This window comes from Taudactylus pleione, unplaced genomic scaffold (genome assembly GCF_031769625.1).
Source record: "Taudactylus pleione unplaced genomic scaffold, aTauple2 ptg000487l, whole genome shotgun sequence".
NCBI lineage: Eukaryota > Metazoa > Chordata > Amphibia > Anura > Myobatrachidae > Taudactylus > Taudactylus pleione.
The window spans coordinates 771,978-790,700 of NW_028284889.1; the positions used below are offsets into that span (position 1 = coordinate 771,978).

General features: G+C 43.5%; 1 protein-coding gene across 3 annotated transcripts in view; it reads left to right on the top strand.

The window, feature by feature from the left end:
- The window catches only part of LOC148502647 (ras GTPase-activating protein 4-like), a 203,912-nt gene that overhangs the window by 85,714 nt on the left and 99,475 nt on the right, over nucleotides 1–18,723 (top strand). For all 3 annotated transcript variants that reach the window (XM_088449512.1, XM_088449513.1, XM_088449514.1), the window contains one exon: nucleotides 17,211–17,340. In XM_088449512.1, the coding sequence (XP_088305638.1) occupies nucleotides 17,211–17,340 (130 nt within the window). The remainder of the gene's footprint in view (nucleotides 1–17,210; nucleotides 17,341–18,723) is intronic.

Consider the following 18,723-nt stretch of genomic DNA (forward strand, 5'->3'; position numbering starts at 1 on the left):
TTACGTTTCTTGAGGAAGATGGTAGCTGCTTTCGGAGCACTTCAATTCGGACGATTCTACACCTGGGTGTTCCAGCTAGACCTGCTATCACAGAGGTCAGGGACTCGCCTGCATCTACATCAATGGATCCGTTTGGTTCCGGCTACTGGTCTACTCTGGTGGACACAATCCAACAATCTCTTGGCGGGCAGAAATTTCGACAGGTGACTACAGACGCCAGCCTACGAGGCTGGGGAGCAGTGGTTCTTGGCTATCATTTTAAGGTTCGTGGGTCCCCTCTGGAAACAGGGTGGCCCATAAGTGAGTTGGAACTAAGAGTAATTTACTATGCTCTGCTACAAGCAGCAAAGTTGCTAAGGTCTCTTCCGGGGAGGTTTTACTCAGACAACGCGAAGGCAGTCGCTGACGTCAACCTCGAGGGTGGAATTCGAGGTCTCATGGCCATGCGAGAAGTAACTCAGATTCTCTGGTAGCACGACAGTCTGCCGTTATTCCTGTCGGCAGTATCCATCTCGAGAGTGGACCACTGGAAAACAGATTACCTAAGTCGCCAGGACATCCATCCCTGGGGAATGGAGGCTTTACCTGGACGTGTCCCACGCACTCGTGAGTCGATTGGGTCGTCCTCAGGTGGACCCCATGGTGTCCAGATTGACTAATCAGCTTCCAGCACACATGTCAAGTACTCGGGATCCGCAGGCAAGGGCAGTCGACACTCTACCAGTCCTATAACTTGGATTACCGGTTTACTCCGATTCCACTAATTCCTCGTTTACAAGATAGCATAAAACACAAGTCGACCTCAGTCTTCTAGTGGCTCCGAACTGGCCTCGGACTAGTTGGTTCTCGGACCTTCAGTTCCTCCTTGTCCTTTCGTCAACCCCAATTTAGCGAAACTGCATTTTACGGGGTGGCTCTTGAACTGATATCTTACGATGCAAAAGCATTCCAGACACGCTTTTTTCTTTCCCACCATGTTTAGCGCCAGGAGACCGGTTTCGGCTGCGCATTATCATAGCACCTGGCGCTCTTATGTGACATGGGTACCAGTCGGGGCTTTCCGTCTAGAACTTTGCAGTTGTTCCGTTGTTTGTTTTTTTCTCTAGGCCAGATCAGTTTCTGGCCTGCAATTGGGATCTTCTAAAGTGCAGGTTTCTGCTCTTCTCATTTCTTTCACTGTAAGTTGCTCCTCATTCCTGAGATGCAGCCGTTTCTTCAGGAGGTGTTGCCACCTTTTGTACCACCTATGGCTCCTTGGGGCTTCTCTTGGCTTTGGCTTCGGCATGCAGAGTTTCGGAATGGGAGGGCTCTGTTCCATAAGCGTCCTTACCTTGTGTTTCATGCTGATAGGGCGGTACTCAGGATGGTAGCCGCTTTCCTCCCTGAGGTGGGGTCGGCTTGCCACATAAGCCAACCTTTTGTGGTGCCTCTTTGGTGGAGGACTCGGGTGTGTCTTCTACCCTGGATGTGGTTGGAGCTCTCTGCAGTCAAGTTATGTCAGTAATGATCGTCGGTCAACACATTCTGTGGGTGCGGGTGCCTCCACTTTACAATGGTGCCATGCGGCCACTTGGTCATTGGTTCACAGTTTTGGCCGCCTTGTTCTGCAGGTCCCTCAGAGCAACCCCGTCCGTGGGGAAAACTTTGGGACGTCCCCAGCGTAAGCACCTCCAGTGTCCCCTAGTGGATGAAAGAGAAAATGGGATTTTGGTACTTACCGGTAAATCCTTTTCTCTGATTCCACAGGGGACACTGGACGCCCACCTCAGCGCTCTTCGCCTGCCTGTTAGTTCCGTATGTTGTATGGTTTTGTTGTGTGATATTTCTCCTTTTCACTCCTATTGTTCTCCATCTCCTCTCGGCCTTCATTTTCTAAACTGAGGGCTGGTGGGGAATAGAGGGGGAGGAGCTTCACACTTTTGAATTAATTAGTGCCAGCTCCAGCTAACCATACCTCTATACCCCAGCGTAAGCACCTCCAGTGTCCCCTGTGGAATCAGAGAAAAGGATTTACAGGTAAGTACCAAAATCCCATTTTTTGCCTGGGAGATAGATGCTGTTCACAGTTTTGGGGGAGACACTTACATTTTAATTTATAATAGGTGTATCTGTGTGGGCTGATTCACATAAAGCACTTTTTATGTCCACAGATATCAAACAGGTGGATGTCTCAAAGAGATGATTCGATGTGCATTTGTTCCTTATCATGTACGCTATTCTCACTGTTCCCAAATCCCAGACTAGATGTGGTAGCCACAAACATATTGTCAAGATTTGGATAGTCAGATCTGTCAGGATCCGTGGACTGGGCCGACGAGGAGTGCTGGTGGTTGGAAATGACCCATGTGGTATGTTGCCTAGTGCCATCTAAGAAGTCAGAGATCTCTGTAAGGCTCTCAGTCTGTCCCTGGAACCAGTTGAAGCAAACTCAACCCCTAGCCCTGAACCCAGGAGATAGGAGCTGGAAACAATATTTGAGAAATCATAGAACAGAGCAGTAAGTAATGCAGCAGATCAATAGTCCGTTTGGAATCCGTAGAAGATAGTACAAACCGACTACTAACTGGGTGCCTGGAGCCTACACCCTCAAAGAGGGATATAGATCCAGTACCCAGTCCCCAGCACAAGAAGTGACAACTCCAGCAGAAACTCAGCACAAATCCAACACTCAAAGAGAGGACCTTCAGAACAACTACCACCTTCCAGGTAGTACCGATTGTATGAGCAGCAGAGAGTCCTGGAAACAGGTAGGAGCTTGCTATGCTGAGATAGGCAGTAGCCTCACTGCGCAGTAATACAGTCTGAAGTGTAAACCAGAATAGGTCACTTGAACCTGCAATATGCAAGTGAGTTGGAAATAGAAGATTTGCTTGAAGTCAGGATAACAGCAGCCTGAAGACTTGGCACTTGAAGCACTATAATAGTCTTTAAGATAAACAGGTTACTTCAGACCTCTGCACAGACTGGGACAAGGATAAAACAAACAGGCTGAATTGGATCCTGAATGAGAGACACTGACAATACTATGCAGGCTGATCCTGACTGGAGCTGAACCGGAATGGGATTGAGGTGAACAGCAGTTCGAACCAGATTGGAACCAGAGGCTGGAACACTATTGGAACCAGAGGAAAGCAACCTCTTGTTTCGGACTGGGACTGGAGCTTAAACCGGGATGGGACCGAAGGAGAACAGTAACATGATCCAGAATGGAACCGGAGCTTGAACCGGAATGGGACCAGAGGAGAACAGCAACTGTTACTGGAATGGGACCGGAGGTGAACAGTAACTTTATCAAAGGCCGAATGATTGCAGCAGCTTGAACACAGACTGAAAAGGTGCAGTCTGGATACTGGTAACAGAGCTATGCTGCAGAGTGGATGAGACACCCTCACAGCTGCAGTGAAGTGGCAGCTTGTTCAAGGAAGTTGAGGTCAAGTCACTAGACAGGCCAGTCAAATTCTACCACACCATACTCTGTAAACAATTTTTTTTTAAAGAACTCACTTTGTGTATGGGGACATTTTCACGCTGAAATAAGAAAGGACATTCTGCAAACTGTTGTAACAAAGGTGGAAGCACACAATTCTCTGGAATGTCATTGTATTCTGTTGGCTGAGACAGGAAGCATTATCCTGTCATCCACCAAACCCAGATTCATCTAGCAAGCTGCCAGATAGTGAAACATGACATCAGAGTAGACATTTCCACTGCTCCAGAGTCTAATGGTATTGTTCTTTATACCAAAAGTCACTCAAGGTGACTTTTGGCATTGTGCATGGTGATTTGAGACTTTAGTGTGGCTCGTTGCTCATGGAAACCCAATCCATTGAACTTCCGTTGACCAGTTCTTGTGCTGACATTGTCTCCAGCGGCAGTTTGAAACTTGATAGTGAGTGTTGCAACCAAGAAAAGACAATTTTTACGCACTACACTCTCCGGGACTCTGTTTCCTGTGAGCTTATGTGGCCTCTCACTTTGCGGCTGAGTTGTTATTGCTCCTAGACATCTCTCCTCCATAGTAACAGCACTTACAGTTGACCGATGTAGTTCTACAATGGCAGAAATTTCACAAATTGACTTGTTTTAAAGGTGGCATCTTAAGCATGGCTGTTACTTGGTTTTGTGCACCTGTTAGCAATGGGTGTAGCTAAAATGGCCAAAACACACTAATAAGAAGAGGTATCCTCATACTTTTAGCTATGTAGTGTATAGAAGTAACCTAAAGCTAAAGTAAAGTTGAAAGGTTTCCTACTGTATGTAATTGGTACAACTAACAACACACAGATTGTTATGTCTATTATATACTGTGTAGGAAGGCAGCAGTATCAGCTACATGAGCAATTTGCCAGTTGGATGGTTGTCCATATATGTGGCCAGATCTTTTTGGGTAGAACGAAGAACAAAGCGTGGCAAAAAAAGATTGCTAGAGAGATAATTCACCATCTGTTTGTAATAGTACCCTATAAAGGCATGACATCTATGAAGGATCTAGAGCAGGTATATTGTTATTTGAGCATATTAGTGTGGCACATACCTGCAGTATGAGTAAAACACATCAGCATTGAGTCATGGCTTCTAATTACTTTGTAGACATATGTTATTTACATTTTATTGACATTGCATTTTAAGGGGCTGATTCTGAGTCAGGCAGATCTCTTTGTAGGGACGCAAATAGCATGTTTTGGTATACAGATGCACTTTTACATGTTTTTGAGTATCTCTGACCTATTTTGAGTCTGGATCTTTTCCGGATCTGTGTTTCCGTGAAAAGCGCGTTACAAGGCAGGAACTGGGTGGTAACTATGTGACCGCAAGGAATTTTTCTGTCTCGTGGTAGTGTTGTGGGCGCATGGCTTGACGTCTGTGCTTTTCTGAGTCATGCATATGGAGAATGGAAGCCTGCTTATGATGTATCTTTTACACCTGGCATGGGGCTGGTGCAATTGGCGATACTAATAATGGCTGTTGTGGCTGTGGACGGAAAGACAGTGGACAGAGCGGCCTATGGAAACTTACATTAGCATAAAGTAGTAAACTAGACTTCAGCGACTACCCGCAAATTGCGTCCAACTAAGAAACGGCCTCTAACTACTTCTCTTTGTGAACTTATTGTACAGTTTCTCTGGAAAGAAAATTTTTTCATGTATCAACAATGTGCTGCAATAACAAGTTAGTACTGTACTGTATATCAGCTTAAGGGAAACACTTATTGGACAAAGAACATACTGTTTTCCCAGAATGTTACACACGTCTGGAATCTGTCAGCTCTCTGTGTAATTAAGTCCAATACAGAATGTTTGCAGTTGTAGCATGTAAATATTAGTCATTATACAATACTAGCCTTAGTTTCCTAAAATGTCTCAAAATGACAGTTTCTTTTCAAACCACAATAGCAAAGCTTTGAATTTAAACATTATACCTGTATATACTAAATAATAATGGGAAAGAAAATGGTAACGTACTATGAATTTATCAATATAGCACGAAGTGCATAACTTAGTTTGGGTTCCCAAACTGTGTATTCTTTTACTTATGCCTCATGCTTCCTTCTCACTATTGGCTATCTCTGACAGCTTCTAGACTTCCTGTCAAATTGTCTCCCATAACACCTTGAACTTGACTGCTCACTCATCCTAGTGCATCATACCACTAAAGCTGCTCTAAGGGCCCAAACTGTAATCATCAATTTATCTGTATTAGAAATTGCTGCTAAATCTTAGTACATAAAAACAAATCTCCGGACTCACTGACTCATCAACGCCCAGCCCAAACCCATGGACCTAGAATTTTGAACTTTGGGGAGTATATTCCTTCCATGACCTAAGCACCCACTAAGCAGGGATTTTTTTCAAAAGCAACATGGCCCAAGTGCTTCAGAACTGTAAGCTCATTGTCTGGCACAAGAGTACCATGGCGCACAAGGGGGGATTTGAGGCACTGAGCAGAACCCTCAAAGACATCAGGGGCAACAATGGAGTGTTGGGGGGTATCACCATGCTGCTAGCTGGAGACTTATGGCAGACTCTGCTAGTAGTACCGAGGACATACGCCAAGGCGTCGTATCTGTAGTCGTTATCTGTAAACTCTCTCTCAGGAAGAACATGAGGATCCACTTGAGGGGTGATTCTCTGAAAACCTACTCAAAATAGGGGATGGAGAGTAGCTCATATCCGAGGGAAAGGGGACAATCCCTGCAGGCCTAGGCACAGTAGTAAAGTCCCGAGCAGACCTCACAGCCAGTATATACCCTGATATTGCCAATATCCAAAAAAAAGTCCATGGACTGGCTGTGCAAGTGTGCCATTCTGACCACCAAGAATGACATGACTACCGTCATTAATGACATCTACTTCAGTTGTTGAAGGGGTAGAAATGGAGTACAGGTCTGTGTACTCGGTAGTGCAAATGGATGAAGCGATCCACTACACCATGGAGTTCCTCAACACCTTCAACCCTCCTGGCATCCCAGCCCACAAGCTTCTCCCCAAAGTGGGGGTTCAAGTGATGTTGCTGCGTAACCTCAACACATCCAAACTCTGCAATGGCACCATGCTGCAAGCAAAGGCCCTCCATACGAACATCATCGAGGCCACAGTTTTTACTGGCTATGCTGGGGTGGAGTGGGTGTTCATACCACTCATACCATCAGAGTACCCCTTTGAGCTCAAGAGGCTGCAGTTCCCACTCAAGGTCTGCTTTACAATGACCATCAACAAGTCCCAGGGGCAGTCACTGAAAGTGATAGGGATTGACTTGAGGGACTGCTTCTCACATGGGTAGTTCTACGTGGCCTGCTCCAGAGTGAGCTCACCCAGCAGCCTGATGATCCTAGCACCTGAGGAGAGAACCACCAATGTGGTTTACAAATAAATCCATCAGTAGAGAAAAAAAAAGATTTACATACGTCTTCTAACCCACCATCAATTCATTCATATTAAAAAAAGTTTAAAAAAACGCTATTTATTTAAAAGGATACTACCACACTCCTTTACTCCAGAGGCATAAAATGAACTAAGCATATAAGTTAAGTTAAAATATGATGAAGGAAATGAACATAGTAAATATCTCAGGTATCTGGGTGAAACCAGGCACATCATCTAGTGTTGAATATAAAGCTCTGCCCAAACGTATATAATGACCTTCAGGTTATCCACTTTTGAATATATAATGACCTTTCTTGATCTGCTTGGGGTCTCACATCGTAACACTGTCCACTTCAAGGAATCAGCCATAACAACCAGTAATTGTTGACATACTGTACAGTATCTTGGCTGAAGTTTTTAATTATTTTACTAATGATATGACAAATGTTCTACCAGAAGAGTTACCAGCATTTGGTCCATTTGACAAATCATTTCCAGAAATGTAATGTATTGGCTGGGAGAAAGATGCATTTTCTCACAACTTGTCAATTGCTTCTACTGTTCCAGTGAAAAGGGTTAGGACAGTGTGAGCCTAATAAATCAAAATCTTGGCCATTGTTGAACAGATATAGTTTGTGCCAACTGGAGTATATCTTGGTGAGTGCACAATATTTTTAAGCTTTCCCACCCATTTTCCCACATTTGTATCCTTTTTTTTAATAGGAGATAAGTACCAAATATTGGCGCTGTTGCTGAAGATTAAAATCCTATTTCAGCTACTCTACACCAACAGTATATTTTGGTACAGAATTATTTTGGCAGTACATAAGTGCAGAGAAAGTCTGTTACCAAAAGTTGTTACTACTTTGAATATCATCAGGCTATACAAGGTTGTGCATTGTCACTCAGTCATTCCTTCATACAGTATATAACATCATGATGATTTTAATGTAATTTTGAAACATACTCTCATGTCCCAGGTCTCCTATATATAGAAGTGTAAGTTCTCTTGCTAGTTCCTGAGTGGACTGTTTTTCAGATTTGATTATTGGAAGAAATGAGCAGTTTGCTCTTCACTTGGTTCTTTTCACCAAATTAGCGGAAGTTCGGATTTATCTTATTGGCTATCCAAAACACGTGAGAGCCGGATAGCCAATATGATGCTATTTTTGAAATCCGAACATAACCAAGAAAAACCAAATAGCTCATCTCTAATTATTGGTTTGGCCTAAGGGCCTGATTCAGCTTTGGGAATAGAGGGCCTGATTCAGACCCGGTCGCTCTGACGGAGCGCTCGCTCTGAATCAGGGCCGGGTTTATTTTTTTTTAGAACGGCCTCCTGGCCGCTCGCATAGCTGTGGGTGACCACCCACAACTACAGCGAGCGGCCATGATGATGGTTGCGATGGTCAAGACCATCACAACCATCGGGCTTGCGACGAGACCCTTGTGGTAGGGTCTCGTGGCCGCAAGCCCCAGAGAGATTTCGTATCTAACAGAGCCGAAATCTCTCCACTGACAACACTCGTAATGTCAGTGGAGCCGCCCCCAAACGACAGGCGTTCTCATGGGAACGCCTTCGTTTGGGCAGCCACCCCCCCCAGCCCGCCCACCAAAGGGGGCGAGCTGTCACTCAACATCGACAGCTCGCCCACTTTGTTGCGAAACCCGGAGCGACAGAGTGCCCGTTGCTAGCCAGGTCTCGCGCATGCGCACGACGGAGCCGGCTCAGCGCTTGGGACCGGGTCTAAATCAGGCCTAGAGTGAGAATTAGCACTTAACTGTGTACCTGGACAGACCATGTTGCAATGCTAGGGGTTTAAGTACATACATTTTTTTGCATGTAGTGAAAAAATACTGGCTGCTTTTGTATGTAGCCCACAAATACTGCACAGCTTTATTATTACACTGCACTTTAGATGTCAGTTTGGACACCTCCCTCCCAAATCTAAATCTCTCCACACATTTTAAATCTGCCCCACCTGCAGTGCAACATGGTTTCAATAAGATGATCAGTAACGCGCTAAATCTCACTCTATTCCCAAAGCTGAATCAGGCCCTAAATTCTGACTAATACTTTCTTTTATGAATTACCTGATTTCTTCAGGTCTTCAAATGATCAGCAGTTTCCCAGGCTTGGGGCTTTGAGCACAATATTGGTGAGACATTCTATTTCACGTTTTGAGTGTTCATTAGGAATCTACAGCAATCTGCAGCTCATCAGAATCATGCTCACATTCTAAAAGCTAATAGTGGTATCGCATAGAATAATAACGATGCTGCCACTATAATTACTCTTTTAGTGATTTCCACTGCCTAGATGGTGGTAAAAGCTGCCGCCGAACATGGGGAGTAACTGCAGCAATGACGAAAGGGGTGTGGCATAAGAGATAGACAAAAATTAGTTAGGCAATGTCTAGATCTACCCCAGTTGTTAGACAGTCAATAGATCGACAGGTAGAAACGGTCGACAGGTACAAAAGGTCGACACACTAAAGGTCGACCTGTAAGAAGGTCGACAGGTCAAATGGTCGACAGGGTCAAAAGGTCGACATGGAAAAGGTCGACACGAAAATGGTAGACACTTTTTTTAAATGTTTTTTGGTGTAAATACCATTCGGACCCTTGCGGGCTCGCCACGCTGCGGGCACGGTGGCTCGCTTCGCTCGCCACATGGATTTATTCCCCCTCCATGCCCACTTGGATGGTAGGGAATGACGTTGGATGGTAGGGAATGACATTGGAAACTGGCTCGTCTTAAGTGCCTAACCCTAAACCTAAAAAAAAAAATGTGTCAATCATTTTTGTGTCGACCATTTTCATGCCGACCTTTTGACCCCGTCGACCATTTGTACCTGTCGACCTTCTTACATGTCGACCTTTAGTGTGTCGACCTTTTGTACCTGTCAACCTTTTGTACCTGTCGATCTATTGACTGTCTAACAACTGGGGTCGATCTAGACATTGTCTAACTAATTACTGTCTATCTACAGTCCGGCACCCTGACGAAAGCTAGACACTGATCTACACATCTATTACAAGCTGGTGGACTACCACAGATATGCCCCTGCAGCACGAAAGATAAAGCCTTGTCCAAAACCTGAAAGGACGGAGGTTTAGTTAAGACAAATGGTGAACGACATTCCAACTATGACGCACCAGCATCCTAAATGCCAGTCACCAAAGACTGCATTATTATTGGGGGCTGACAATGCTGCTACCTTATGACAGCCACTTGCCCTTTGTCTGCCAACAACTGCAATTGTTATTCAACTATTGTGCTTTATGTAGCAAGTGTTCCTCGCTCCTCTTAGATTGTGAGCTCATTTGTGTAGGGCAATCTTTACAATCTGCTTCACGTCATTGTATGTCATTTGTTTGTGTCACGATATTTTTTATATTCAGCCCTGCATTAGTGTCAGGGCTTTATACATCATCATCGTCATCATAATAATAATAATAGCAAGAAAAGTACTGCACATAAAATGCATGTAAATGAGAACTTGTGGTTTCTTGTGATACTATACACACTGGCATTTTTACTAGTGTTGCATACTTGCATTGCTTTGAATAAGTCTTGTCACTGGTTTTTACCACTGGTAAATGCATTGGGAATGTTTTTGATATCTTGGACATGATCTTTTTAATGCTAACAAAAAACAGCTAGTAAAAACACATCAAACAAGGCAATGTCGCATATCAGATTAATCAGAGCAGTCTTGTGAAGCGGTTTGTCACATCTGATTGCGACTAATGCTAGGTAAACACTTAGCGACATATCTCTCGTTCTATTGCAAGTACATTGACGGGTGTGTACACCCGATATGTCTGTGACTTAAGTCGGTCACAGATATATATCGGGTTGGCCCTGCAGCACAGCCGATGCCAATATATCTGACAGATATATATGTGCATCTGGCTGTGTGTACGGATGACCACTGCAGGGGACTGGCGACACTGACATCTCAACTAGGCGGGCAAATTTAAATGCCTGCCCAGTTGTGATGTCAGCCCAGCCCATCGAGCTCCCAATTGGTACAGTAAGTGTGTATAGCTTACCATTCGGCTCTGGTGATGGATCGGTCTGCTGTGTACCCACTTCAGCGGCACCTGGCGGCTCACTCATGCCAGGCGACTCGCGCCACATCGCGTATTGAGGCAATGTGTATGAAGACATTGTTTTTCAGTGTGGATATGCCTTTCTATATAGGAAACACATAGATCAGATTGTCAGAGGGTCAGCTTCTTGTATCTCCTGAGGGAAAGAACTAGGGGGCTGGGTAATATTATGTTGCTGGCATTGAGTCCCCTTAAAACAATGAGAATTGGTTTTATGGGGCAAGTTGGGACAAGACAGGTAAATGAGATACAAAGGTGGAAAGAGTGTGTATACTGTATAAGGGTGTTCTATTCAATGCACAAATGTGGCTTAGTTGTAGTATGGTTTTTTACTACCCTTAAAAACACTAAAAATAAACCAGTGGCAACATATCCTAAATGTCAAATAAAGTGAGCGGCGCAGATTATACACATTTGAACAAGGGTGTTAGCATAGGCACCGAAACAAGGGGAGGGGGGAAGGCAAGGGGGCTTCTCACCCCCCCTTTCCTCCCCGACATTTAAGAGCAGCGCCAGGGGTACTCTGAGAGCATTACTAGTGCAGTGTATTACTGAGAGCTGAGTAAAGCTGGGTACACACTGTAAATATATATCTGCAGATCGAGTGATTTCCAGATATATCTGTAGATGATGATCATTCATATACACCGAATGACCATCATCTTCCAGGCAGCCGCGGGTCCCGCTGGCTGGGGGGCGGGGCAGGTCTGTCCCCCTCCTTATGGCTGCCACTGCATGTGTACGGGCGATCGGCTGATCGCCCATACACACTTGCCGATAGACAGGTATGTCTACAGATATATCTGTCCATCGGCTGTGCAGCACAGCCGACGCGATATGTCTGTGAACTACATAGTTCACAGACATATCGCTGGTACACACTGGCCGACGGGCACCAGATATATTGGCCGAACAGTTGATCGGCCAGTATATCTGTCAGTGTGTACCCAGCTTAAGTCCCATGAGACTTAGCACAAAAGGTCAGAGAGTCATGTGCTGAGCTCTGATTAGTGGAGCTCATCACATGCTTCTCTGACCCCTGGAGGAGATCAGCAGGAGCCTCAGAGCAAGGCAGCAGTGCTGAGAAAGAATGGAGCCCCCAGCAATGTACAGAAGCTGAGAGATAGGTACTACAGTATGTTGGATACACAAATACACATGTATGTAACATGTCTAACTTACTAGAGAATAAAGCAGTTTATATCCTACTGAAATTTGTGTTTTGTTTTTTTTTTTAAATTCTAAGAATTTTTTTTTTGTTGTTGTTGGTATTTGGTCATTATAAGGTGAAGTCTGAGCAGGTCCTCCTCCTCTGGGTGTAACCAGCCCAGCATAGTGTGTGTTGTGGTGTGATAATAATCTCCATGTATGGCATGGATGCAATGTATACTGCACTTATTATGTTAGACTTAATGCATTATTACTCGTTGCATGTATTGCTGTATTGGAGGGATTGGGAGTCCCTATGTCTGTATTTGGGTGGAGTCTGACGTTATGGTCACTATATGTGCGTTTCCATGTCTGTACATAGGGCGGCCAGATGGAGCAAAGTATTTGTTTTTCATCCTTGAATTATTTTCTTTTATAGCCAGAGCTGGATTTGGGGGGGGGGGGGAGCGACAGGGGCAGTTGTTCCGGGGCCCCCACACACAAAGGGGCCCCCACCACTAGCACACACAGCCCTACGATGGCCGAAGTGGGAGTGTGGTCTATGGCACCGTTCCTATGGCTGGCTGCAGTGCTGCTGCTTGCCGGGCAGTCATCAAGGCTGGCAGCTACACGCAGGGGAATGAAGCACAGTGCAGTCAGACTCAGCACTGGAGTGCACTACTGGGTAATAACTCCCAGTTGTCTTTGCAGTGGGGTCAGAGGAGCATGTGCTGAGCTCTGATTGGAGGAGCCCATCACATGCTCCTCTAACCCAGCAACAGCACAGCCTAATGGGTGTGACAGTGTGACTCATTGTGAGGCTGCGACTGCTGCTTGAGGCTGCTGCTGGTGAGTACACTGTGTGGGCACTACATGTGGTATAATGTGGGGGCTCTACAGGTGGCATGATGTGTGGGAACTACAGGTGGCATAATGTGTGGACACTAAAGGTGGCATAATGTGGGGGCTCTACAGGTGGCATAATGTGTGGGCACTACAGGTGGCATAATGTGGGGGCTCTACAGGTGGCATAATGTGTGGGCACTACAGGTGACATAATGTGTGGGCAGTAAAGGTGGCAGCACTGCAGTGTAGTATAATGTGTGGGGACTACAGTGTGGCATAATGTGTGGGCACTACAGGTGGCATAACGTGTGGGCACTACAGGTGGCATAATGTGGTGGGCATTACAGTGTGACATAACGTGGGGGCACTATAGTGTGGAATAATGTAGATGCACTACACTGTGGCATAATGTGTGGGCACTACAGTGAGGTATAATGTGTGGTGCACTAGTGTGGCATAATGTGGGAGGCATTATAGTGTGGTATAATGTAGATGCACTACAGTGTGGCATAATGTTAGTACATGTGTAGTGGTATCATTTACCCACAACTGACCAGCATTGCAAAGGTTACTGGGTGGCTCACCACTACCTCCCTGACCCATCCATACTCACCACTACCTATCTGCACTACCCCTGACCCATCCATACTCACCACTACCTATCTGCACTACCCCTGACCCATCCATACTCACCACTACCTATCTGCACTACCCCTGACCCATCCATACTCAACACTACCTATCTGCACTACCCCTGACCCATTCGTACTCACCACTATCTATCTCCACTACCCTCCTGACTCCTGCATACTCCCCACTACCTATCTGTACTAGCCTATCTCTGAGTTTTCATTCTAAGATGCTATACCTTTGCATTGTACATTCTTTTTGTGAGGGCACTGGCAGCAGTTAAACATTGTTATTGGGAGTTATAGACCAAGGACGGAGTTATATATATAGATAGATACACCCCCTCCATTGACTGGCCACACCCCTTTGTGGACCTCTATTTTTGCATTCCCCTGTGGGCCCTTCATTATCCAGTCTGCCACTGGTTATTGTATATACAGTATGTGTTAGTGTGTGTATACTGTGTATGTGTTAGTGTGTATATATGTGTTATTGTGTATATATGTGTTAGTGTGTGTATACTGTCTATGTGTATACTGTCTCCCTTTTAGAATGTAAGCTCTTACGAGCAGGGCCCCCTACCCTCTTGTGCTTCTCCCTACTTAAGGGTCATCTACTTCTTACTCACCACTAGGGCACCTAACACTTGGTTGCTTATGCTCTGTTGCCGTTATCTGGGTGTTATGGTCGCTAATGTAGCAATATATATTATCCATGTCCTGGTCCTGTATTGTATTGTTCTGTAAGTTGCTTGTCTACAAGTTGTTTATGTACTTTGTAAGGCGCTGCGGAAGACTTGTGGCGCCATATAAAGAAATTATAATAATATGTATATGTGTTACAGTCTTAGTATGTGTTTATGTGTGTGTATACTGTATATGTGTTAGTATGTTATATATAATATATATGTTTGCTACCAGTGTGTATATATGTGTGTTAATGAGTATATATGTGTTAGTGTGTGTATACTGTATATGTGTGTTTTAGTGTGTATGTTATATATAATATATATACATTTGCTACATATATATATTATATGTGTGCGTGTAACACACACGTATATATATATACTGTATATATATATATATATATATATATATATATAAACACTCCAACCCAGAAAATCCTCTATTTGCCCCTGCTCACACAGGGTCGGCGTGACCCTGCCGAGAGCAGGTGTCCAGTGGCACCTGTTCCCAGATCGGGGCTGAGTTGCCACGTTTCCATGTTCTAAATTAAGCAGCACAGTCAGCGCTGCCGCATAGAGTGCAGAGCGGCTACCCAGTCCCCTCATCAATATCACGTGACACATCATGTCTGTGACGCTGATCACTGATGTCGGGCTTCAGGAGCCGCTCTGCACTCTATGCAGCAGCACTGACTGTGCTGCTTCATTCACATCACAGAGCCAGAAGGTATGTAATCAGGGGGGCAGAGGTAGAGTTAGGCTCCCTGTGGTGGTGGGGGGGCCCCTCAATTTAGGGCCCCCACAAGACTTAATCCGGCCCTGTTTATACCTACAGAATATTTACAATGGTGTGTGCATAATACAGGGCATAGCAGGGTGCATACACTGGGCTCCATCCTGTTAGGTGCGAATAGGGTCTCGCGTTGCATGATGGTCTCTGTAGTACTAGAGCGAGGTTCAGTACTCTGTGTGGCAATAAGCCCACGCCAAACTACAGCTCCTGGCAGCATGCACGTAACCGTACTCTTCCTCTCCCAGTGATAATTGGATTAATTGTCTGTACAGGAACGCACTTTTGGCTGCATGTGTTCCCAGAGCTGCACGGTAGCGCTGTGTTAGTGTTGTGTCTGTGAGTGAGGAGACTGGGAGACAGCAGTGATGTCCGCAGACAGAGGCCACATCAGGAAAAACAAAGACCCCTCAGGCTTACTGATCATCATTATCAGGTAGGTGGTGTGGCGGGTTACCACAGCTGCCCCTGAGGGGCGGCATTCAGCGATTTAGGGGAGCCAAAATGAAATGACATCTCTCCCGTCCCAACCAACGGTGCTCCTGGGTGTTAGTGAAGAGAATATCTAACATTCAATAATATGAACTGCAGAGAAAACGCTTCTGAATTCACTACACCTGCTGCCTGGAGCACATAATACTCAATGCAAACAATTGCACAGCTATATCCAAGTTGGATGGAAAGCATCTTACTGACATCAGTATTAGGCTTTAGTTTAGAGGGATTTGTAGCAAAGGCCACATTCAGCAATTTTATTGAAACAGGAGCAATTTTAACCTGTATTTGCAAATGTGTAGTGTCTGTTTCATTTTAATTAATAGCACAATAGTTGCATCTTATTGTGCCCAAATACTCAGAGTTCTACATATGTTGGTGCTGTGTAAGCAATATTATTATTTTTTTATTATTATTACTAACTGCTCCTCCATTTCAGTTATTTACCCAAAATTTTTCTACGCAATTGTGTTACATTTGGCCAATACTGTAAAGAAAATGACGTGTTGTTGTCAATGTATCATTTTTCTTGTATTTAATTGTATTTTGCACTCTGTATTGTTTTTATATTGCAACCTGGGTTGCGATAACAATTCATGTTCCTATGACATTGGTAAATTTTTCCAGGCTAATCTGATAAGGGCGATGGCTATTAATATAGAAACCATTAAAAATGGGACAGATTGTTCTGCAAAATCAAAATACTTTTATGCATTAATTGACTTCCATAGCAAATAATTGTATTTCTCTATTGACTAGATCTGTACAACCAAGCCTTCTGCGTGCTTTGCTTGGTTACGTATTCCACATCTATTTTATGATTCTAGCTGATATTATATTCAAGTGTATTCATGTGCCCACCTTTACATCAAACACAGTTTATTGTAGAAATGTCAAGTGTGCTCTACTTGAACAGAACTAGCTCTGTAGCCGTGCTTGTTCTTTTGTAACCAACTCCTTTTCTGTGATTGAAAGATCATGGTACAGTGAAAGTAAGATGCTTATGTAAATAATAGGTAATCAGGCATTCACATGAGGAAATGCACAGTATAAATATTGATCCTTATTTAGAATTAGAAGTAAATCCAGCTAGAATATGCAGTTTTACACCTTGTAAAAACCATGATGCACTGCAGGCGAGACTATTTTCAAATTTGCAGACCTATTTAGAGTTGGGAGGGTGTGTGTCCTAGCTCAACTCTTAGGGTTATGTTACTAAAGGTCGATTTTTATGGCTGTGAGCATCAACGGTTTCCATGGCAGAGGGCACTCTCAGCCAATCAGTGGCCGCTGCCATGGAAACCTAAATTTGGGGGGATTCTTTTAACCCTAAAGCATACACAGATCATAGTGATTGAAAATCGATTAAAAATCGACTACAAATACACCAAAAAAACAAAATCGACCTTTAGTAAATATATACCCCACTGTCAGTGTAAATATATAACTGCCCAGCATTTGTGTGCTACAGTACATGCAAAATCAGTCAGCATTTTTCCCTCATGTAGAAAACTGGTTTGCTCTTTGAATGAGGCCCATTGAGAGCTCTTACATCAAATAGAAGCAGTCAAGAAATACAATATTTTTGGAAATTTTTAAACTTTAAAGAATAATTTTTTATTTTTTGTAGGATATAATGGGTGGTTAAATCTAACAGAAATAGACCCTGATGAAGAAGTACAAGGGGAAATTCATCTCAAGATTGAAATATTTACCACTGATTTGTCTCGTAAATTACGCTGCACCGTGTTTGAGGCAAGGTAAGAGAAGTATATACAATTTGTTATGAGAGCTTAAAAATATATGGTTTTAGCCTTTCTTTCCTTTTAATAGTAGTACAGTACTATTTTTTTCAAGTACTGGAAAATAAATGTTTTATATTACTAGTCATTGTTGCAAACTGTTGGAACTGACCTACAAATATTGAAGTGAATTTAGCAAATTGTAAAATGGGATGATGGTCAGGAAAAAGATGGAGAAAAAAAATAGTAGTGACTTTTTCAAAACCCCTAACAGAAACATAGTTATCTTCAGTGATAAACTGCTCAACTGCCCTAGGGCCCCAAGCTATTTGCTGCTGGAGCTAATGATTGAAGGTCTGTTACTCCCTTACACCCTGGTGCCAATGCAGAGTTGAACTGAAGTTGGTTTTGCAGACATATTTTGCGTGTTTTCGCTCTCACTCTGTATAGGGGAAGACGGGGCTAGTTGCTACAAAAATATAGAAATTCAAATATCTCAAAAATCTTTCATCACAACCAAACACAATAATTTACAAAAAAAACTATATTTTTTCTTCTATTTATATTGGGTGAAAGTTATAACCAATAATTATTATTAACAATTAAAAACATGTTTTTAAGAACAAAAATAATCCTAACAAAGTGCCTCCGACGGGGGTAAATTGTTACGGGGTTGGGGCAAATTGTTACCGATAAAATAATTATACAAAATCTTAATATAAAGCGTTCATTAGAAAACTTTGTATGTTTATCACAAAATCACATTTGGCATATGTTTGGTATATATAGCCTGATGACATTGACAGACATCACTGATTGTCTTCACTGACGATTTCTGATTCGCAATTAGTGCAAGTAAATGCTACTGCATCACCTCTTGAACAAGCACTATGAGCCCACCCTTTGCATGTAATACACTGGGCCCACTCCTGGCAAGGTTGTCGACGGATTGTAACTCTTAGCACGCATTATACAGAAACACTCGTCTTCAGAACTCAACAATATTTTGGTTCATTTTTTTTTTTTGATTTTGATGTCATCTGTAGTCTTATTATTTTTGCCTTTATTCCGAGAGTAAAGATTTCTTAACCTTCTGTAGTTTTGCCTCTTTTTTTGGTCTTTAATGGGAGTGTCAGTGAGTAACAACTTGCCTCTGATATTGTGTAACAACTTGCCCAAGTGACGTCATCTAACCAAGATGGCCATAGTTCTGTGCTTCAATTCATGAGTATAACAATGATAATAAATACACTAATGGTCTGTGATTCTAACAAAATTAATGATTAATCCTTACCGTTAACAGTCCAGCCAAGATACGACTTCAGGGGCCAAATGTCATAGAGTGAGAGTTTAGAAAATGTGAGCGATTAGCAGTAACCTCTCACATTGGCCGAGTTTTAT